At 41.8% G+C, this 21,509-nt stretch overlaps 1 protein-coding gene across 1 annotated transcript; it reads left to right on the top strand.

Moving 5' to 3' along the window:
- Window positions 1-1,698: 1,698 nt before the first annotated feature.
- Window positions 1,699-19,773, top strand: LOC307264068 (uncharacterized protein; the record flags this gene model as incomplete). The annotated part of the gene is made up of 5 exons (XM_080045380.1): window positions 1,699-1,954; window positions 15,217-15,653; window positions 17,797-18,000; window positions 18,660-18,766; window positions 19,731-19,773. The coding sequence occupies 5 exons, from the start codon at window positions 1,699-1,701 to the stop codon at window positions 19,771-19,773; spliced, it is 1,047 nt and encodes a 348-aa protein (XP_079901506.1).
- Window positions 19,774-21,509: the final 1,736 nt, after the last annotated feature.

Below are 21,509 nucleotides of genomic sequence, written 5' to 3' on the forward strand. Positions count from 1 at the left end.
TATTCCCTGTTAAAGTGTGCCTGTCATTTTGCTGATTTGATTGTTTGGTTTGGAGCGCTAAAATAAAGTGGATCGTTGAGTGGAGTTTCCCGATTTTTTTTTTATTATAATACTCTAGTATAGGGGACAGTCAAACCCTCGGTTACATATATTTAAAGTCTTAAGAAGTGGTGGGAATTCATTTTTTAAGGGGGTTTCTTCTAAACCATACTATTGTTCCAATTGGCAACCTAATAAAATAACATTTATAGTAGAGGTGTGCCACATTGGATACTTAATTTTTTTAAATTATTATTTGAAATTAAATTATCAGACTTTCAGGCACTTTCGGTGCTCAAAGAGACATACGAAAAAAATCATGATGGAAATGTTCAGCACTAAAGTAACTAAATATATATATACAATCATATGAAAAAGTTTGGGAACCCCTCTCAGCCGGCATTATAATTGACTCTGCTTTCACAAAAAAAAGATAAAAGTGGTATGTCTTTCATTTACCAGGAACAGCTAAGTACTGGGATGTTTTCCAAACAAAGATTTTTTGAAAAGCAGTATTTGGTTGTGTGAAATAAAATAAAATGTGAAAAACTGGCTGTGCAAAAATATGGGTACCCTTGTGGTTTTGTTGATTTTAATGCCTGTAACAGCATGTAAAACTGATGACTTTAAACACAAAGTTGGTTGGATTATGTTGTTAAGCCTTGAACCTCATAGAAATGTCTGTTTAATCATGAGAAAATGTATTTTAGGTGCCTAAATGCAAGTTGCACTTCTCTTTGACTCTCTGCTGAAGTGAGACAGAATGGGACCATCAAAACTGCTCCCAAAAGATCTTAAAAACAAAGATTATTCATTGTCATGGTTTAGGGGAAGGCTACAAGAAGCTTTCCCAAAGGTTTCAATTGTCAATTTCTACTGTAAGGAACGTTGTCAGGGAATGGAAGGACACAGGCACAGTTGCAGTTAAACCCAGGTCTAGCAGACCAAGAAAAGTACAAGAGCGGCATATGCGGCGGATTGTGAGAATGGTTGCACACAACCCAAAGATCACCTCCAAAGACCTGCAAGAACATCTGGCTGCAGATTGTGTATCTGTACATGGTTCAACAAATCAGTGCAATGTTGCCGGCTGAGAGGGGTTCCCAAACTTTTTCATATGACTGTATGTTCTGGACAGTAGCTAAGGGTCTAAGGTGAGAGTGTGTCATACTGTATGGAATGTAAAGCCCACTGAGGCAAATGTCTTTTTGTGATATTATGCTCTATACAAATGAAACTTATTTGATTTAAAGTGGAATCACAACAGCTCTGACAAAAACATCAAAAGCGTAATTCTTCTTTGTGAAAAAGAAATGTTTGGCCAGGGCTGAATAATAAGGAATTAAAAAGATGTAGGCTATATAATACACAATTACATGAAATTATATCATATACATTAAATCATTTCAATATGTATCACTGCATTTTTTTGTGTATAATTTATTTTCCTTTGGACTATGTCTCAAAATATTTTCCATGTTGCCTCAGCGAACCATCGGGGCTTTTATTCTGAAGTCCAGAAATGATTTTTTTTCTCAGAGTAACAAGATGGCGTCTGTTAGCATCGAGGCCCCAGGTTGAGCTCAGTTATTTTCCTCTAAAACACTGGCAATAATCTACCACAGCCTCTGTATGTCTGGATAAACCTTTCTGGTTACAATGTCTAAAGTGGAAATGGTGAGAGCGTTGGTGAATCAGCGACTAACTGCGGCTGCTGAAGAGATATCTAAAGTGGAAATGGTGAGAGCGTTTGTGAATCAGCGACTAACTGCGGCTGCTGAAGAGATATTTGGGCTGTTTGAAAGAATCATAGCAGAGTACGAGAAGGAACTCTGTCGTTCAAAAGAGAAGAACGAGCGACAACAGAAACTACTGGACGCTGTTTTGAAGCCTGAAGTCCGGTTACACAGAGCAGGTTGGTTCCGCTAACATTACAAGATCATTAATCAGAGAAACTCAGCTTCTGTACTGTAACATCATCGTGTGTGTGTGTGCTCTGCGCTTGCGCGTCCGACATTTTGTAGTTGTCTAGACTAGTAAAATATGGAGTAGGTTTCAGCTGCAGCCCCGGAGACAAACGCCCTGGCGTGACAGAAACACCGTGGCGTGACAGAAAACATCCTGGCGTGACGGACGTGATTTTTGACTATTTAGCTTCCATGACATGTCTGCTACGTCACTCATGTGCCCTAACCCTAACCACCTAACTTTTTTTATTGTTTGACTTGACGTACTCAAGATGGCCGCCGCGGTGTTCCGTCAATGTTCTATCTATAAACCCTTTATCAGTGTTTCCCCCAGGAAATGTCTTAGTCAAGGTGGTCACTGCCTAGCTGTACAGGAGGCGCGGCGCGACGCGCCGCGGCGAAAATTTTGGGGGTATTTTGCTCAAAGATGCCAATGCGCCCTAAAGAAATAGTTCTGTTTATTTGAATGACACTGACCTTACAGTTGTGCAATTTTGTTTGCTATGTGTATGTGCACATTTTGTGCAAACATGCAGACGGTACAAAATACAATTAAAGAAAAGTTCTACTGTTTTGGTGCAATACCATGCAGACACACTAAATAAAAATAATGGACCATACACTTAACATGTGTATCAAAGTGCTTTTTAAAGTTCCTTTTTGGATGGGGGGCTGTTGTGAGATTATTGTGGACAATAGGCATACTGTGATGCGATTAATTCATATATGGTTATTATTAGCCTACTTGCTTGATTTCTTTTTAAATACAGAGGTTATTGGTTGTTTTGGAACATGTATTTCCAAATTTAAAACATAAAAATAAAGCAGCATTTAAAATTCAGAAAAATAAATCTTGTATGGCTACACTAGCATGCTGTTTGAAAAATAATTAAATAATTGAAATAATACAAAGTGTTTTCTCCTTAAAATTACTAAATGCATTTCAAAGACAGTTACAGTGTGCACTTCTGTAAACTTACTGAAAGGTGCCTAGGCCATCAGTCTCATGCATGTACCAGACTTTTCTCTGCGCTGTACAAATTGTGTTGCCACGGTGATGTGGAGTCTTAAACTAGTCTAGCTTTGCAGAGCACTTCTTTCTGTTCAGCTAGATATCCCCATAGAACCGCACTGCGTTTATTATCGCCACAGGTTAAATGTCGGTTTGCTGCTGCTCGTTTACTCTCCCGCGTATATGCCGTAGTCGCGCGCAGCGCGGGACGGTCGCGCGCGCAGAGCCCCCGACACAGAGCAGCTGATAGTCTGAGCAGAGAGAAACGCTTGGAGACATATGTGCACATTTATTTACCGCAAATCACGGCCTTTCGCGCATTTCTGACCATGAAAAATCACACATCGTGCTTGCTAGTACATTAATTGTGCAGCACTAAAAATAAAAAAAATAAAGATTTAATTTTTTTTTTTTTTTTGGTCGGTCAGTAGTCAAGGCGGGGGGCTGGTTTTGCTAAGGCGGCCGCCTTAACTATAAAGCGCTGGGGGAAGCACTGCTTTTACACAGCCAGTGAAAGCCGGGAATATGCCGGAATTTCGGCCCTCCGCCCTGCTGCATAAATGCGACAGTTGCGGAACGAGGGAAGAAAGGTGCGAGAAATTGTTCCGGGAATTTTACTACCTCGGGGGGTAGTAAGATTCCCGACACTATCAGTTCCGCCTCTCTGTTTAAATGCTCCAGCTTGTTGATGCGGAACAGGGGGGCGTTTGACGTTCCATAGCCTACGTTCTAAACATGCGACCATGTTAGCAGTTGAAGGACGTGTGTTTAACATTAATCACGGCGGCATGATGTCCCGTAAAAATCACCAAATAAAAAGAACCTTATATAATCTAGCTGGTCATAAGGTCCGCTGCTCAATCCAAACCCCCACACTTCATTTTGCAGAGTGTATGAGTCTATTTCTGCCCAGGAGAAGTTGTACAATGGAAAGCTAGGCTAGGCTAAGCTAGGCTGCGACCGGATCACAGACGATATTATTATCCTAAGTCTGAACTATATCCACACTTTATTTCTGTCTTCAGTAACGTGACTTCACACACTGTGTGTATGTGTATGTCTGATTGGCAGATCTCTGCCCTCATAGAGAGACTCGCTCACAGCCAACATGTCACACAAACACACACACAGACACACAACGCTGAAGTTGGCAGCTGATTGATTTTGACAGTTTTGATGTGTGTTTAACATTAATCACGGCGGCCTGATGTCCCGTAAAAATCACCAAATAAAAGGAACAGCGTATAATCTAGCTGATCATAAGGTCCGCTGCTCAATCCAAACCCCCACGCTTCATTTTGCAGAGTGTATGAGTCTATTTCTGCCCAGGAGAAGTTGTACAATGGGAAAGCTTGGCTTGGCTAGGCTAAGCTAGGCTGCGACCGGATCGCCGCCGCTATTATTATCCTAAGTCTGAGCATATATCCACACTTTATTTCTGTCTACAGTAAAGTGACTTCACACTGTGTGTATGTGTATGTCTGATTGGCAGATCTCTGCCCTCACAAAGAGACTCGCTCACAGCCAACATGTCACACAAACACACAGACACAGAGGTGAAGCGGATTGATTTTGTCAGTTTGGTTAACAGTCCCAGTGATGTTGGACTCAGCGCGTAGCGAGATCAACCAGCACATCGTGGGGACAGTAACATACGGCCCTCTTACTGCAAGCTCCAGCGCTTCTGCTCTCAATTCACCGGCCAGTGTTGTTGTTGTTGTAAAGCAGCTGACCGGCGCGGCGCTAAATGTTTACGTCACACCTGACGCTGCTTACAAGCACATCTTTCATTCCGGACGCTGTGTAAAAGGAGCTACTGATGCGCCAGCAGGCCGGCGTTGCTTGGTTCTGTGAGAAGCAAGCAACGCCGGCATATTGGAGTGATGTTGTTCCGTCAATATGCCGCAATCTCTGTGTAAAAGGGGCTTATATTCTAACCTCTCCCTGTCCCCTTGCCCTAACCCTAACCACCCAGCTGTGATGCCTGAACCTAATCGCCAAAACAATATAAATAACACAAACTTAGTATCAGTCTGTGCTCTTGTTATTGTTTGACGTTGTTTACAACTTTGAAGTTTATGACGTTGCAAAAATAAAATCTACAGGTAACTTGTCACGCCAGGGTGTTTGTCTCCGGGGCTGCAGCTGGATAGTATTGAAAATATGAGAGACTTTTCTACACAATTCACCGTAACTCGCTTGATTCACAACCGATTTTAAAGAACATTGTTTCTTTGTGAACGTGAGAAGTGAATTATGATTTAGGTGCATTCAGTTTAGTTGGATCTAATCAGCTCGAGGCCAAAACATTAACTTCCTGAACAACTGCAATGCCTTCTGGGACATGTAGGCTCCGATCTATGAACAGGAAACATCAAGTGTAAGTTTTTGCGTTTATTCGGAAGTGTAGAAGGGGAGGGGAGGGGCGATAGACGCGCAGTCCACGTCTCAGTAATCTCATCTGTAAAAAGGCCTTTTCACTATAATCAACATAATCACAATATTATTTCACAAAATCAGGGGTGTTAGTGACGTTATTAGACACATCAACAGAGCAGTTGAACCAACCAGGCATAACACATTAATGTTTGTACATAGGCACATGTTTTGAAAATACTTAACAGTAATGGTAATGGAGTGTGGTCATGGTGTGCAGCATAGAGTCCGTTCATACACAGTGCAGCCATTTACTATATAGGCAACTGATTGTAAGTTTGAGTGCACTACACAGTATGGATGGCAGTATGCAGGGTACCATACGGTCAGATTGTAACGGTAACTCCTGCAGTCTGGTTTGACAGTTAAACAGAGACACACTGTGGTGGAATTGAAATATCAACCTTTAAAAGATGAGAATGAGGCAATTAATACCAGATGACACAATGTTTAAATACAACAATAGAAGAGATCTTTATTGTTTGCAAACAGGGTCAAGACAAACAATGCAACAAGGGGATTGTAATGAAGTGACCACCGATAGGCGGTCATACAGAGAAGTTATAGTGAAATCTAATTACGCACGAACATTTCAGCCTACGTAATAGGTTTTCAGGGTTGGGGTAGTGAGACATAACAAATCTAGTTGGCGAGGAGAAGTCTTCAGTACATAAAACAACCTGACTTTATCTTAGGAGGAATGCACAGTGCAGGTAGGGGGCGTGGCCTCTGTACCCCTGCAGTAAGCAGTGTGCTGTGTGCAACCTGCCAAGCTTACTTGCATGCAATCTGGTTGTTTTAAGACAAGATTATGCTAAAATATATTTTCCCAAACTATATTTAAAATCACTGTTTAAGCCTCTGTAAACCTAGTCTAGTAAAGATCAATACATGATATCAAGTTGGGTTTCTCAATAAGCTTTAAAAAAAATCTGATTTGAAATTAAATGTTCTTAAATATTTTAATACTAATGCTGGGCTTACACTTGAGGACTTTTAAAATACTTTGAAAAGACTGAAGACTGAAGACAACTAGTCATTAGTTTTCAGTCACAGAGTGAGATTTTGAAAAGACAGGGGTCTCATATTGCAAGACTACAACTAGATTCCTTTTGAGATTAATATCATTTCCGCAAACGCGATTTTGATTATTTAATTAAAAACAAGTTAATTCAATATTCCGAGCGGGGGACTTCCTTTAGTTATTTGACCAGATTTATTTGCTGATCTCGTCCCCCAATAACTTCAACTCCTAACCCTGTATTTGACGGTAGAGTGTTCAGGTTGCGCGGCTGTCAGCCTGGTTCTCCACCGAGGCTTCTATGAAAAAGTATCCGAAATAAGTGCCTCACTAGGCGGACACATGTTGCGACTAATGCCGCTCCTCCTGCGTCGTGATTGGTGCATGCAAGAGTGTGACAGTGTTTACGTCATTTTGCTTGAGTCAACCCCCTAAGACTAGCGATAATATCAAACATGTTTGATAATGTCGGAACAACAAGACGGGAAGAAGACTGAAGGCTGAAATCGGGTCAGAAGACCACCATACACCAAACGACTGAGATTTTGTGCGTGCGCCACAACTCCAGCACGACTCCCATGAATATAGTATAAATTTCATATATTCACACAATAACAATTCCCCTAACACCACTCACCACTAATAATGTCTGTTTCCCCGCTTTATTCTTCTTCAGGCTTGTTCAATATTATCATAATCTCAAATGCAAACTTCTTCAATCTGGCCAGTCACTGGCCCGCCCGGGCCAGTAGTGGCCAATCACAGATCAGTATATTTTTGTATACTACACCATGGTTCATTAGTGCGCGCTGAGAGTCGTAATGAAAGCAGTGTTTATTTAAGATTCATTACAATATATCATATATTTTTTAATGAAAGGCCAGTGGACATAGGGCCTAGTATGCGTGGGCGTTTTGACAGGTGGAGCAACAAGCGGGCGCACTCTCGCTCCGTTGGCAGAGCTGTAGGCCTGCCCTCCGATCAGCACCGCGAGCGGGACAATACCGAGAGAGCCAACTCAATATTAGGGATGTGAACGACTTATTAAGATCGCGAGTCAACAAATCAATCGACTTACTTTGCCCCCCCCCCCTTTTTTTCTTCCCAAAGCAGAGGTTGAGGTGCAGAAAATAAAAGTGAAAACTGCGCTTTTCCTTTAGCAGCAGAGCTGCCGCCGTAATGTCACAGTATTTGCATCAAAGCGCTAATGGTAATACAAATGAGAGGCTTTATTTAACCGCTGTGAATGCGTCTCAGGTGATTGTAATTGTGTAGGCAGAAACTAACGGGGGGAGGTGGATCACTGTACAGTTCCTATAGTCGCGCAGTTTGTCTGCCGACATGGCTCTGTGTTTTAAGGCTCGAGACATGCAATCAGATCGCGGAAGCCTTCCCCATTGACATCGCTAACGGGGGGAATATCCCCGGTTATTATTTTAGTAGTCAAACCGTGGAGTTCTTCCGCGCGGCGGCTCACTGGCGAAATGTCACAGTGAAGGCTTGCACTACTAGGCATTGTGTGTTTCTAAGGTGATTTAACATCATAGTCTTAGACGAGCGTTTAACTTATGCTGCATATTTTGCACTGCTTATGTGAAGCTGACACTTCATGAGGCTTCAAATTCAATATTTTTGCCAGGTTTTATATTATGTGTATCAATATTTCATATCATTAACTAAAAGAAAAATAAGCAAATCTAAAGGGATCTTCTATACTGTATTATAATTATTGACATGAAATTACAAAAAAAAAAGTGTCTGCAGGTGCTGCAGGGCCAGTGAAAATATACAAGGGGCCAGTAAAACTCGGATCCACTGGCCCGACGGGCCAGTAGGAAAAAAAAGTTATGTTGAACCCTGAATTATGCCCATCCCTAGTTTCAATAACTAAAAGTCCACTCTGCCAATGAGACCCTACTTTGCAATTACTGTAGATAAGTCACAGGGTCATCTTGTTGGCCTTTTTTGCAAAAACAATTCTTTAGCTATGGACAATTCTACTTTGCCGCCAGCAGAGTTTGCAGATCAAGCAGACTTCACATACTTGCTCTAGGCAAAGAAACAAAGCAAACGCGTCACTTTCTGAGCAATGTTGTTTTTACAGAGGTGCTGACAAAGTAGACAACACTCAGACAACAAACCTTCTAACATAGTTCTCTGGAAGTTCATATTTCAACCCACGGAAATGAACCTAACAAGAACTATAGTTATAGATAAGTTAACTGTGTTTCTTTATTTTAAAATCACTGTTTTTGTGTGTTTGTGTCTCAATGTACATCCATGTCTTTCACAATGTACACTGTCTGTGAAATACTATGTAAGATGGAAAAAGGCCCTTCACTTTGGTTGCAAATATCAATGCTGCTGCCTTCAAGTTGCAATTAACAATCAAAAACAAATGTTGACCTGATATGCCTATAAAGAATAGAGGATTATAGATGGTGTGAAAACTGTACCAGAAAGACAAAAAATGACATTGACGAGCAATGTGACACTGACGTTTAAGTTACATCTGTTTCTGTGTCCCACTTTCATAGGCAGGTTACATTAAAGGTATAGTTTGGAATTTTGGACATAGGGCCTGATTCCCATGTTAGCCTTAGTGTTCTTTATCATTGGAGACAGTTTTCAACACATTTCATTCAGTCCTTCTAGTTGCAGGGTTTGCTCGTGTTACGCTAGCGCAAGGCAATGGGGTCAAATGAGCCTGCTACTAAAACAGTCTTACCCACTCCACAGTACACCTGAGGCTAATCAATTATAATGCCAGACTATCAATGTAAATGTCTGTGTTGATAGAATAATTTTAGAAATAAAACCAACCTCGCATCGCATGAATTATCGCATTTTGAGGGACTACTTTCTTAGCAGCAGCGGACTTTTACTTTGCTGTGTAACCGAATCACTACAGCAGAAAGTAAACAGAGCAGCGTGGGACAGAAACGGAAACGAACGACTAGGCAACATGGTGCGCCAGTGTGCATTCAGGAATTGTACAAATAATCCCCACAGATGGACACTACAAAGTTTCCACAAATTTCCAGTGCGAGATCCAGAAAGGACGCAACTGTGGCTTGTTGCTGAGGACTGAATGAAATGTGTTAAACTCTCCAATGATAAAGAACACTAAGGCTAACTTGGGAATCAGGCCCTATGTCCAAAATTCCAAACTATCCCTTTAAAACAAGTATCAGCTAATACCTGCTTCCTAAGGGCACTGCACTAGTTGATAAAAAAACAAGCCTTGTGATACATTTGGGATATTAGTCTTTACGTTGCACAACTTGTTTGAAATCTCCAGATTCAAAAATATATCTTTTATATAAAAATCAATTGGGGAGACTGGGTTAGTAGGCACACTTTTTACTCTAGTGAGAATTGCTCATCACCTAAACATCTTTCAATAGTCATTCCTACATTAAATTGAAGCTTAAGGTGTTGGCTTGAAATGTGAACCCCTCACTTTTTCTAACGTATTGTAATAAAGAAGAAATGTACCATCAAAGACACTAACACATTGTGACAACCAACCCCATCAAGGGGTCGGTTCTCACACACTATGGGGTTGTTTGTCACAATGTTATCTTTATGGGAAAAATCTTAAAAAGAAGGCAAGAAAGCAGAACTACATTCGAAAGTTTAATTTCATTGTTAAATTGAAAAATAGGCCTACATAACTTTATGCATCTTAACACAAAATGAGCAAGGAATTAACAAAAGTAAATCCATAATAAAACCAACATACTGTATGTAACAACATAAAGAACAAAACAAATAGGTCTAACAATAATAGCTTACTCAACTAGGATACACACATTCACTATCTGAGTTACAGTGATGGCAAATGTAGGGTCTGCTCACTAGCTAAGCAGAGATTGTGTGCCCACTGGTTGCACATACAACACTTCTGCCTTACCTCCCCTGAACAGGTGCTGGAGAACGTTTCCATACAAACCAAACACAAACTATCCTCTTCATCTGATGAAGATTCCTCCCCCTGTTTCTTCTTCCCCAGCTGGTGTAGAGTGCACTGGGGTGCAGTAGCCTTGGCAACTGGTCTAGTTTGGGATGCACTGGGTCGTTTTGATTTTGTTGCCCTTTTTCTCTTTTGCATGCTAGCTGCCTTTCCTGCTCAATTCTCTCCTCTCCTACAGGAGAGGAAATATTAATCTGCTGTCAGTGAGGATACACCTTGACAGTTTGGGAAGAGGGCTTTCATGTACTCTGCTCCCTCCGCCTGGAACACTATACAAAAAACACTCAAATTACAGGAACTCATCACCATGAATGATTTTAAAACTCGAATTACATGTTTTTTAATGGCAAATTTTGGAGTGTGTAAATGTTTCACTGTGTAGTATTTTTTCATTTCCTCAAAATTGTTTTTCTTTCACCCATTGGAATGTATTTGTCTCTGTCTTCTCATGTCCAGGGTTTTTCCTGGCTCAGAATGGGCCTTTGGGGGGTCAGTACGTGACCAACTTTTTTTTGGGTCGCGACTGTGCAACAGTAAAGGCAAACGGTTTGTGTATTTTAAGAGGGTGTGGGGTTGGGAGAGGGGAGTTTCTGTCCAGCTCAAGAGCATTTCAGTCAGCCTGTCAATCACTGCGTTACCATGGAGCTCACTGACGCTTATGAAATCACAATAAACAACCTGTATATATGAAGTCAAAATACTAATAATGACTAGGCCTACCTGTTTAATACTTTAATTGTTTCTAATTGATCTAAACCATGGAAGAAGGTAGGGCTGCTCGATTATGAAAAAATCCTAATCATGATTATTTTGAGTAATCACATTGTGTTATCACGATTATTAAAGACAGTTAATCATTGATTTAAGAACATTATACATTTATTTTACTTTTAACAAGGTTTTTTTCTAAAAACACCATGACTTTGGACTTTAAACAAATGCCTAATTGAACTGAAAACAGGGAGAATAGAAATAGGCAAAATAAGTGAAACATATTTTTAATAAAAATATGTCAAAATAAAAATAACCAGTTGTAAATGGTGTTGATAGGGCACGTCTTTTGCTAGCATTGAATGTAAGGGCATGATTTATTTATGTCAAGGAGCAGGGTGGATAGGCAGTTGCATTGTAGTGTTGACTGTTGTGGTGGCAGGATGTTTTTTATTCAGTGATTACTTGGTCATAGACCACTGTGATTCGACTTAAAGTGAATAAACAAATTGGTCGGGATGTTTAGAGGTGCAGATCAGGTCGTATATGGCTTTTCTCTCTCTCTCTCTCTCTCGGTCACGTATGTCACGTTACTCGCGTGTCCGCGCGTGACATATCTTGCACATAATTAGGGCCCGAGCACAGACATGTGCGAAAGCCCTATTGTAATCGGTACGATTTTTATTATTATTCTTCCGGATCTAAAATGGGACTTTTCCCCTACTTGCCCTGGTAGAATAGTTGTAAAACTCTGCGGGCAGGTCAGACCTGCAAAAAATTGCAATGTATCAGTGGTTCAGGATTTGTGCACAAAAATAGCGCCCCCTATGGCCAAAAACAGTTTTTCAGGAAATGCATGCTCAAAAATTGGGCTAGAAGCCTGAAATTACCGGTCAACATGTAATTGCCCAAGGCGCACATAAATGCAATTGTATGTCATTAGCCAAAATCAACAGGAAGTCGGCCATGTTGGAATTAGTGGCTAAAACCGCCACTTTACATCTTTTCGCATTTCGACGAACTGGTCCCAGAGTTTTGACGCCAGCGACGTCAAACCACTTCTCAAATACAAAAGACCCTTGCCCGATAAGGAATTGCGGAAAAGATTTCAAATTCCTCCCAGTACCAGGGATCTTTTTGGGGTCAAAGTTCGCGTAAATACGCACCTCACGAAGCTTTAATTCATCATAACTCAGGCTGTGTTATACCTAGCTACACCAAATTAATAACCCAAATGTATCTTTGCAGGCCCCACAAAAAAGCCTCTTGAAGCCCCGCCCCAAAATCAACAGGAATTTTTTTAAAGTGAAATATGTGAATTTCTGACTCGAAAATCCTCACAAAGTTCAAAAATTCATAACTCCTAGCAGGAACATATTTAGCAAAACGAAAACTCTAGGGACACTCACAAGACATGGAATATACACCAATAATTTTTTTGTTTGATTCCGAATAACTATGACGAGGTGGGAGCCGGTATTCGCCAACATGGCGGCAAAAGTCAGAACTCCACATTACTCTGCAGGATTGCAGAGTAAAGTGCACACATAACAACTTTTTGTGCAAAAGAAAATATGATAGGGTATGTCCTCCGACATGGAAGATGATATACCCGAAAGCTTGTTTTAATCGGAACCACCGTCTTGCAGCACTGGCGCCTGATTAGCTAAAAAACATCACAAACGCACGTCATGAACCCTTTGATTGATCATAACTAAGGCTGTGTTGTACTTAGAACCACACAATTTCATACAGCGATGTACAATCCCAGTACGAACAAAAAAGCCTCTTGACGCCCCGCCCCAAAATCAACAGGAAGTGTTCTTTTTAGCAATATTCGCCCAAAAAGCAGGAAGTTGCCCTAACTCCACCATGCTCTTACTTAGGACAGCTAACCACTAGATGGCAGTGTTGCATTACAATTAGAGGGAGTGAAGACTTTTCTAAACATTTCTTAATCTGTGAGGTAAGGAAAACAGCGCCCCCCAAATCTCATTAGTGGCCGAAAATATATTACATGCATAGGGAATGAATGGACGTGGACTGAACCATTTTGCAGTTTTTGCAAGGAACCTGCTAATATTTATTTATTAATCCGTACAAAAACACTGTTTCTGGCATGAGCATTCTGCATACAATCACCTTAATATAAAATTAGATGTTTGATTATACAATTAGCTGAGATAACTTCTGCAGCAACTTCAAAAAAAATTGGAGTTCAGTTAATTAGCTCAATTTGTAACATTTAAACAAGACAACTCAGTCTGTGTGAATCTCAGGACAGAGAAACAAGAGCAAATGATTAACTGAGGTTTGCATTTCATTCAAAACATTTCACAACTGTACACATAGGTGGTGTTTTTTCATTATTATAGGCCAATATGCCTTCTGTGATGCAAACCTATAATTGATTAATGTTATAATTAGTGTACTTGCTTAATTTCCTTTGAAATAGCCTACAGAGACACTTGGAGACACATGTGGACGTTTATTTACTGCAAATCACGGCCTTTCGCACGGTAATGACCGTACACAAGCACACGTCGCGCTTCGCTGTAATTTCGCTCTGCAATGGTCCATGTGCTCCAAACTTCACCTTCCTGGTAAGAGTCCAGGCCTGAGGTCGTCCTTGCATCCATATCAAGCACGTCGCGGCAACTTCCGCGCTTCCGGCGACAGGTATTGCTGTGCCGCGCGCTCCGAAGAGGCACGTTCTCTTGTGCGGTCACCTGGAGCGCCGAGGACGGCCAGGACGGCGAGCAGCATGGATGGGCGAGGGCCCGGTCATCACTGCTTGCAGTTTTAATTTTAGTTTGTTGTGAGTCTGAAGTGCTTTCAGACAACACAATTAGTTTTACCTTTATTCTCGTCATCTAGAAGTTTTTCAAAACACCCGGCAATGCGCGACATCTCCCTGCTACTCTCTGGACCAGCCGATAGCTTAACTATCAGGTGAGGGAGGGGCCGAGCGGAGCTCACGGCTGAAAGGGTGCGCTGCATTTATAAGCCTGCATGCCCCGGCGAGCGGAACAATGATAGTTTAATAACGATTATCCCTGACCTGATTTATTTTTTTACAACTGAGATTGCAAGTAATATGACTGGGATGGCGCGGAAATGGAAACACATTTGGAGCCGTTTTAAGTAGATTTTTATTTATTTATTTATAAAAAAGAAAAAGAAAAAACACTTTGGCGCTGAGGATTTTCCTTTGGGGGGCGCTAAAATTCCTTTGGCGGGCGCCAACATTTTTTGAATGCAGGAAAAACCCTGATGTCTGTGCTTTTTTCTTATGTTCTCATGTCTGTGCTTTTGTCTCTGTTTTCTCATGTCTGCTTTCTTTTTATGTTTGTCTTGTATTTGATTTATTCTAGCTGCTGCCATTTTGGCCAGGCCTAGCTCGAAAAAGAGGTCATTTGACCTCAAGCAATTTGCCTGGTTAAATAAAGGTTAAATAAAATTTTAAAAAAATTCTTTTGTTATTGGGTTCCTTTCCTGGGTGCACCCTTTGGATAACATCTGACAACCAACCCCCCAAAAAATGTGATGACCAACCCCAACTGGAATTTATTGCTAGCATCAAGGCTAACAACCATCTGACAACTAATTAGCTTGCTAAAAACAATCTAAACTATAGCTTACCCGTCACACTTTTTTAGGGTAACAAGTGAGGAGCTAAATATTTTCAATTTGACATGAAAAACACTAACGGTCCTCTCACCTCAAATGCAGCAGTCTAACTCCAAGGAAGACTATTTAGGTGACCTCTGATCCCAGTTGTGGATATTTACATACCAAAATTTAACAGACAGCGCCTTCTGGTTCCGAGATATAACGATTGTGACAACCTACCCGTGTGACAAATGACCCCGTTCTCCCCTATAGTAGCAATGTTTGTCAAGGAGCTTATCGATATGAACATACCAGTAAAGAACCAATACACATTTTGTGATAGAGTTGACACCCAACCCTTTAGGTGGCCGAAAGGAAACATTCATGTTCAAATTATCAAAACAGTAGAAAAATACACTAATCAGCTGTTTGTTTGTTTCAGTTTTACCTTCAGATGTCCAGAAAGTGATCGTTGGTGAAGAAGGGCAGCAGGAGTGGAGCCCCAGTCTGGACCAGGAGGACCCACCAGAGCCCCCACACATTAAAGAGGAACAGGAGGAACTCTGGACCAGTCAGGAGGGAGAGCAGCTTCAAGGGCTGGAGGAGGCTGATATCACCAAGTTCCTATTCACTCCTGTCCCTGTGAAGAGTGAAGATGATGAAGAGAAACCTCAATCCTCACAGCTTCATCAAAGACAAACTGAACAGATGGAAACAGGAGCTGATGGAGAGGACTGTGGAGGACCAGAACCAGCCAGGAACTCACATCCAGATCCACATTTACAGCCTGTGTCTGAAGACGAGATTGACAATGTTTCAGTAGCTGACGTAGAAGTCAGTGATGATGATCGTGAACAAATTAACAATCTGAAAGCACATGTGACAATTCACCAAGAGACAGAGCCTGGAGCCAGCAGCTCAACTGAACAGATGGAAACAGAAGCTGATGGAGAGGACTGTGGAGGACCAGAACCAGCCAGAAACTCACATCCTGATCGACAGTTACAACCTGAGACTGAAGTCGAATGCTCTGAGTGTGGGAGAAGATTTAAGTATAAAAAAAGTCTAACGTTACACATGCGATCTCATAAACCGTTCAGCTGCTCAGTTTGTAGTGAAAGATTTTCTTGGCGAAAACAGCTAAAGAGACACATGAAATTTCATCCTGAAGAGAAGGCATTCCGTTGCTCTTTCTGTGCGAGAAGTTTTACAAATGAGACAAGCATGACAAAACATATGCGCGTCCACAGCAGAGAGCCGAGATTCAGCTGCAGATTTTGCAAGAAGGGATTCATTTGGCATAATGAACTTTTAAAGCACAAGTGTCCCGGTCCTCAGTCCTCACAGCTTCATCAAACTGAGCAGAACAGAGAGGCAGAGCCTGGAGCTAGCAGCTCAACTGAACAGATGGAACCAGCAGCTGATGGAGAGGACTGTGGAGGACCAGAACCAGCCAGGAACTCACATCCAGATCCACATTTACAACCTGAGACAGTCAAGACTGGTGTCATCTGCTCTGAGTGTGGGAGAAGATTTAAGAATAAAGGAAGTCTAAGGTTACACATGCAATCTCATAAACTGTTCAGCTGCTCAGTTTGTAGTCAAAGATTTTTTTTACTGAAACACCTAAAGAGACACATGATAATTCATCCTAAAGAGAGGCAATTCAGATGCAGAGTTTGCAACGAAGGATTCATTTGGCGTCATCAACGTGCAAAACACATGTGTCCCGGTTCTCAGTCCTCACAGCTTTGTCGAAAAACAGGAGCTGATGGAGAGGACTGTGGAGGACCAGAACCAGCCAGGAACTCGCATCCGGATCGACAGTTACAACCTGAGACTGAAGTCGAATGCTCTGAGTGTGGGAAAAGATTTAGGGATCGAAGAGGTCTAACGAGTCACATGCGATCTCATAAACCATTCAGTTGCTCAGTTTGTAGTGAAAGATTTTGTTCGCGGAAACGGCTAAAGAAACACATGATATTTCATCCTGAAGAGAAGCCATTCAGTTGCTCTTTCTGTGCGAAAAGGTTTACAAATGAGACAGAGATGACATACCATATGCGCGTACACACAGGAGAGAAGAGATTCAGCTGCAGAGTTTGCAACGAAGGATTCATTTGGCGTCATCAACTTACAATACACAAGTGTCCCGGTCCTAAGTCCTCACAGCTTCATGAAAACCAAACTGAGGAGAACAGTGAGAAGACATTTAGTTTCTCAGTTGGTGGTAAAACATTTAATCAGCTGGACGATTTGACAGAACACGAGGCCAACCACACAGGAGAGGAAATATTAATCTGCTGCATTTGTGAAAAAAGATTCACCTCCTATTCACAGTTAAAAGATCACAGCTGTGTGTCTCGCCGGTCGTCACGGCTTTATCAAAACCAAGCTGAAGCCTACAACTTGGCAGCGCTTCAAGCCAGCAGCTCAACTGAAGATACAGATGGACATTTAGCATTTGGGACTGAAATCAAGACGGAAGACAATGATGATTATTCTAATGAAACAAGAGAAACCCAGTCAAGTTTAGAGCATGAATCCTCTGAAAAGGGAATGAGCTTCAGCTGCTCTGAGTGTGGGAGAATATTTAGCAGTATTAGATATCTGACAGGTCACATGAAGATTCATGGACCATTCATTTGCTCAATGTGCGGGCTAAGCTTTGCCAGAAAGTCACAGTTAAAAATACATAAGGCAATGCACCGAGGGGACAAAGGATACATTTGCTTAGTTTGTCGTCGAGAATGTATTCGCCTCAACTCGTTTAAAAAACACATGAGAACTCATACAGAAGAGAATCCATTCAGCTGCCGTGAGTGTGGGGAAAGATTCAGTTCACGTTATCGAGTAAGAAAACACAAGCTTGTCTGTCCTCAGTCCTCACAGCTTCATCAACATCAGATTGAAGAGAACAAAGAGGTACAGTCTCGAGGCAGCAGCTTTAAACCTGATAGGAGATGTAATACTAAAATCCACAGCAAACTCGGTTGCCCTTATTGTGGTAAAACGTTTCCAGGGGGACCGTCAAAAGAACACATGGCCATGCACACCAGAGAGAAAAGATTCTATTGCAATGTTTGTGAACAAGGATTCACCTTTCGTCATCAAGTCAGAAGACACAAGTGTATCTTGTATCAGTTCTCAGAGCTTTATCACAACCAAACTGAAGAGAACAGAGAGGAAGATCCTGGAGCCAGCAGCTCAACTGAACAGCTCCACAGTAAAGAAGAGGTTCCCCCTGAGCAGCAGGAGTGGAGCCCCAGTCTGGACCAGGAGGACCCACCAGAGCCCCCACACATTAAAGAAGAACAGGAGGAACTCTGGACCAGTCAGGAGGGAGAGCAGCTTCAAGGGCTGGAGGAGATTGATATCACCAAGTTCCTATTCACTCCTGTCCCTGTGAAGAGTGAAGATGATGAAGAGAAACCTCAGTCCTCACAGCTTCATCAAGGACAAACTGAACAGATGGAAACAGGAGCTGATGGAGAGGACTGTGGAGGACCAGAACCAGCCAAGAACTTAGTCAGATGTTCACTTTGCAGTAAAACATTTCCCACTAGGAAACGCCTGAAGAAACACATGAAAATTCATCCTAAAGAGAAGCTATTGAGTTGTGCGGTCTGTGCGAAAAGGTTTATACGTCAGATAACCTTGAAAAGACATATGGTGGTCATCCACACAGGGGAGATAAGATACAGATGCAGAGTTTGTGACCAAGGATTCTTTTGGAGACAAGATCTAGCAAAACACAATTGTGCTGGTCCTCAGTCCTCACAGCTTCATCAAAGACAAACTGAACAGATGGAAACAGCAGCTGATGGAGAGAACTGTGGAGGACCAGAACCAGCCAGTAATTCGCATGCAGATACATATTTACAGCCTGTGTCTGAAGACGAGATTGACAACTTTTCAGTAGCTGACGTAGAAGTCAGTGATGATGATCGTAAAGACACCAGTGAACCTCTTCCAGACGAGTTGCCATTCGGGTGCACGGTCTGTTTGAGAAGGTTTACAGATCTGATAACCTTGGAAAGCCATATGCGCATCCACAACACTGGAAAGAGAGTATACAGCTGTAGAGTTTGTGACCAACAATTTGCTTTGGGTTGTCTCCTAAAAAGACACAGTCGCTTCTGTCGTCAGTCATCACCTGTGACTGAAGGCGAGACTGAAGAGAGGAATCAGGCGTTAGAAACCCCGTCTGATTCAAACCTTATGAATGATAATGAACGTAATAGTGTTGTGAATTTAAGCCAAATAAAAAATCTGAAAGCACATGTGACAATTCACAAAGGGAAGAGGCCATTTGGTTGCTCAGTTTGTCACAGAAGATTCACACAGAAGGGAGGTGTGACAGCACACATGGCCATCCACACAGAGAAAAGATTCAGCTGCTCTGTTTGTGACCAAATATTCACTTGGCTTCATCAACTTACAAGACACAAGTGTGTTGGTCCTCAGTCCTCACAGCTTCATCCAACTGAGCAAAACAGAGAGGCAGAGCCTGGAGCCAGCAGCTCAACTGAACAGATGGAAACAGGAGCTGATGGAGAGGACTGTGGAGGACCAGAACCAGCCAGGAACTCGCATCCAGATCCACATTTACAACCTGAGACTGAAGTCAAGACTGAAGTCATCTGCTCTGAGTGTGGGAGAAGATTTAAGAATAAAAGATGTCTAAGGTTACACATGCAATCTCATAAACCGTTAAGCTGCTCAGTTTGTAGTGAAAGATTTTCTTTGCAGAAACAGCTAAAGAGACACATGATAATTCATCCTAAAGAGAGGCCATTCAGTTGCTCTTTATGTGGGATAAGGTTTACACATAAGGTGTCCTTGACAAACCATACACGCATCCACACTGGAGACATGAGATTCAGATGCAGAGTTTGCAACGAAGGATTCATTTGGCGTCATCAACTTGTAAAACACATGTGTCCCGGTCCTCAGTCCTCACAGCTTCATGAAAACCAAACTGAGGAGAACAGTGTGAAGACATTTAGTTTCTCAGTTGGTGGTAAAACATTTAATGAGCTGGACGATTTGACAGAACACGAGGCCAACCACACAGGAGAGGAAATATTAATCTGCTGCATTTGTGAAAAAAGATTCACCTCCTATTCACAGTTAAAAAATCACAGCTGTGTGTCTCGCCGGTCGTCACGGCTTTATCAAAACCAAGTTGAAGCCTACAGCTTGGCAGCGCTTCAAGCCAGCAGCTCAACTGAAGATACAGATGGACATTTAGCATTTGGGACCGAAATCAAGACGGAAGACAATGATGATTATTCTAATGAAACAAGAGAAACCCAGTCAAGTTTAGAGCATGAATCCTCTGAAAAGGGAATGAGCTTCAGCTGCTCTGAGTGTGGGAGAATATTTAGCAGTATTGGATATCTGAAGAATCACATGAAGATTCATGGACCAATCATTTGCTCAATGTGCGGGCTAAGATTCTCCAGAAAGTCACAGTTAAAAATACATAAGGCAATGCACCAAGGGGACAAAGGATATATTTGTTTAGTTTGTCGTCGAAAATTTATTCGCCTCAACTCGTTTAAAAATCACATGAGAACTCATACAGAAGAGAATCCATTCAGCTGCCGTGAGTGTGGGGAAAGATTCAGTTCAATAAAGAATCGGACGAGACACAGGAGAATTCACTTATTCAACTGCAATGTTTGTGACAAAAGATTAACGTCACGTTATCGACTAACAAAACACAAGCTTGTCTGTCCTCAGTCCTCACAGCTTCATCAACATCAAATTGAAGAGAACAAAGAGGTACAGTCTCGAGGCAGCAGCTTTAAAGGTGATAGGAGATGTAATACTAAAATCCACAGCAAACTCGGTTGCCCTTATTGTGGTAAAATGTTTCAAGGGGGACCGTCAAAAGAACACATGGCCATGCACACCAGAGAGAAAAGATTCTATTGCAATGTTTGTGAACAAGGATTCACCTTTCGTCATCAACTCAGAAAACACAAGTGTATCTTGTATCAGTTCTCAGAGCCTTATCACAACCAAACTGAAGAGAACATAGAGGAAGATCCTGGAGCCAGCAGCTCAACTGAACAGCTCCACAGTAAAGAAGAGGTTCCCCCTGAGCAGCAGGAGTGGAGCCCCAGTCTGGACCAGGAGGACCCACCAGAGCCCCCACACATTAAAGAGGAACAGGAGGAACTCTGGACCAGTCAGGAGGGAGAGCAGCTTCAAGGGCTGGAGGAGGCTGATATCACCAAGTTCCTATTCACTCCTGTCCCTGTGAAGAGTGAAGATGATGAAGAGAAACCTCAGTCCTCACAGCTTCATCAAAGACAAACTGAACAGATGGAAACAGGAGCTGATGGAGAGGACTGTGGAGGACCTGAACCAGCCAGGAACTCGCATCCAGATTTCTAAATGAGTGTCCTTTCATATCAATTCATCATCATATTGATTCTCTTTGTGAAGCAGCAGAGACACTTGAAGCCTCCGACGACATCACGACAATCATGCTTTTTTTATACATTTGATACAAACTGACCCAACATTTTCAACCAAGAATGAAACCAGCTAAATCTAATTTACTGGTTATTGGCGTTTCATAGTGATCTATTGGTTACCATACGTTGGTCACGTATTCCTTATTACTCACAGATTGTTTTGATTTTGTAAATATACTTTTCAAGGGGTGTTGAGAAAAATGCTTATCTTCTGCAATTTTAAATCGATTCATAATTTTCAAAA

This window comes from Ammodytes marinus (assembly GCF_949987685.1).
Source record: "Ammodytes marinus genome assembly, chromosome: 17".
In the NCBI taxonomy this organism is placed as follows: Eukaryota; Metazoa; Chordata; class Actinopteri; order Uranoscopiformes; family Ammodytidae; genus Ammodytes; species Ammodytes marinus.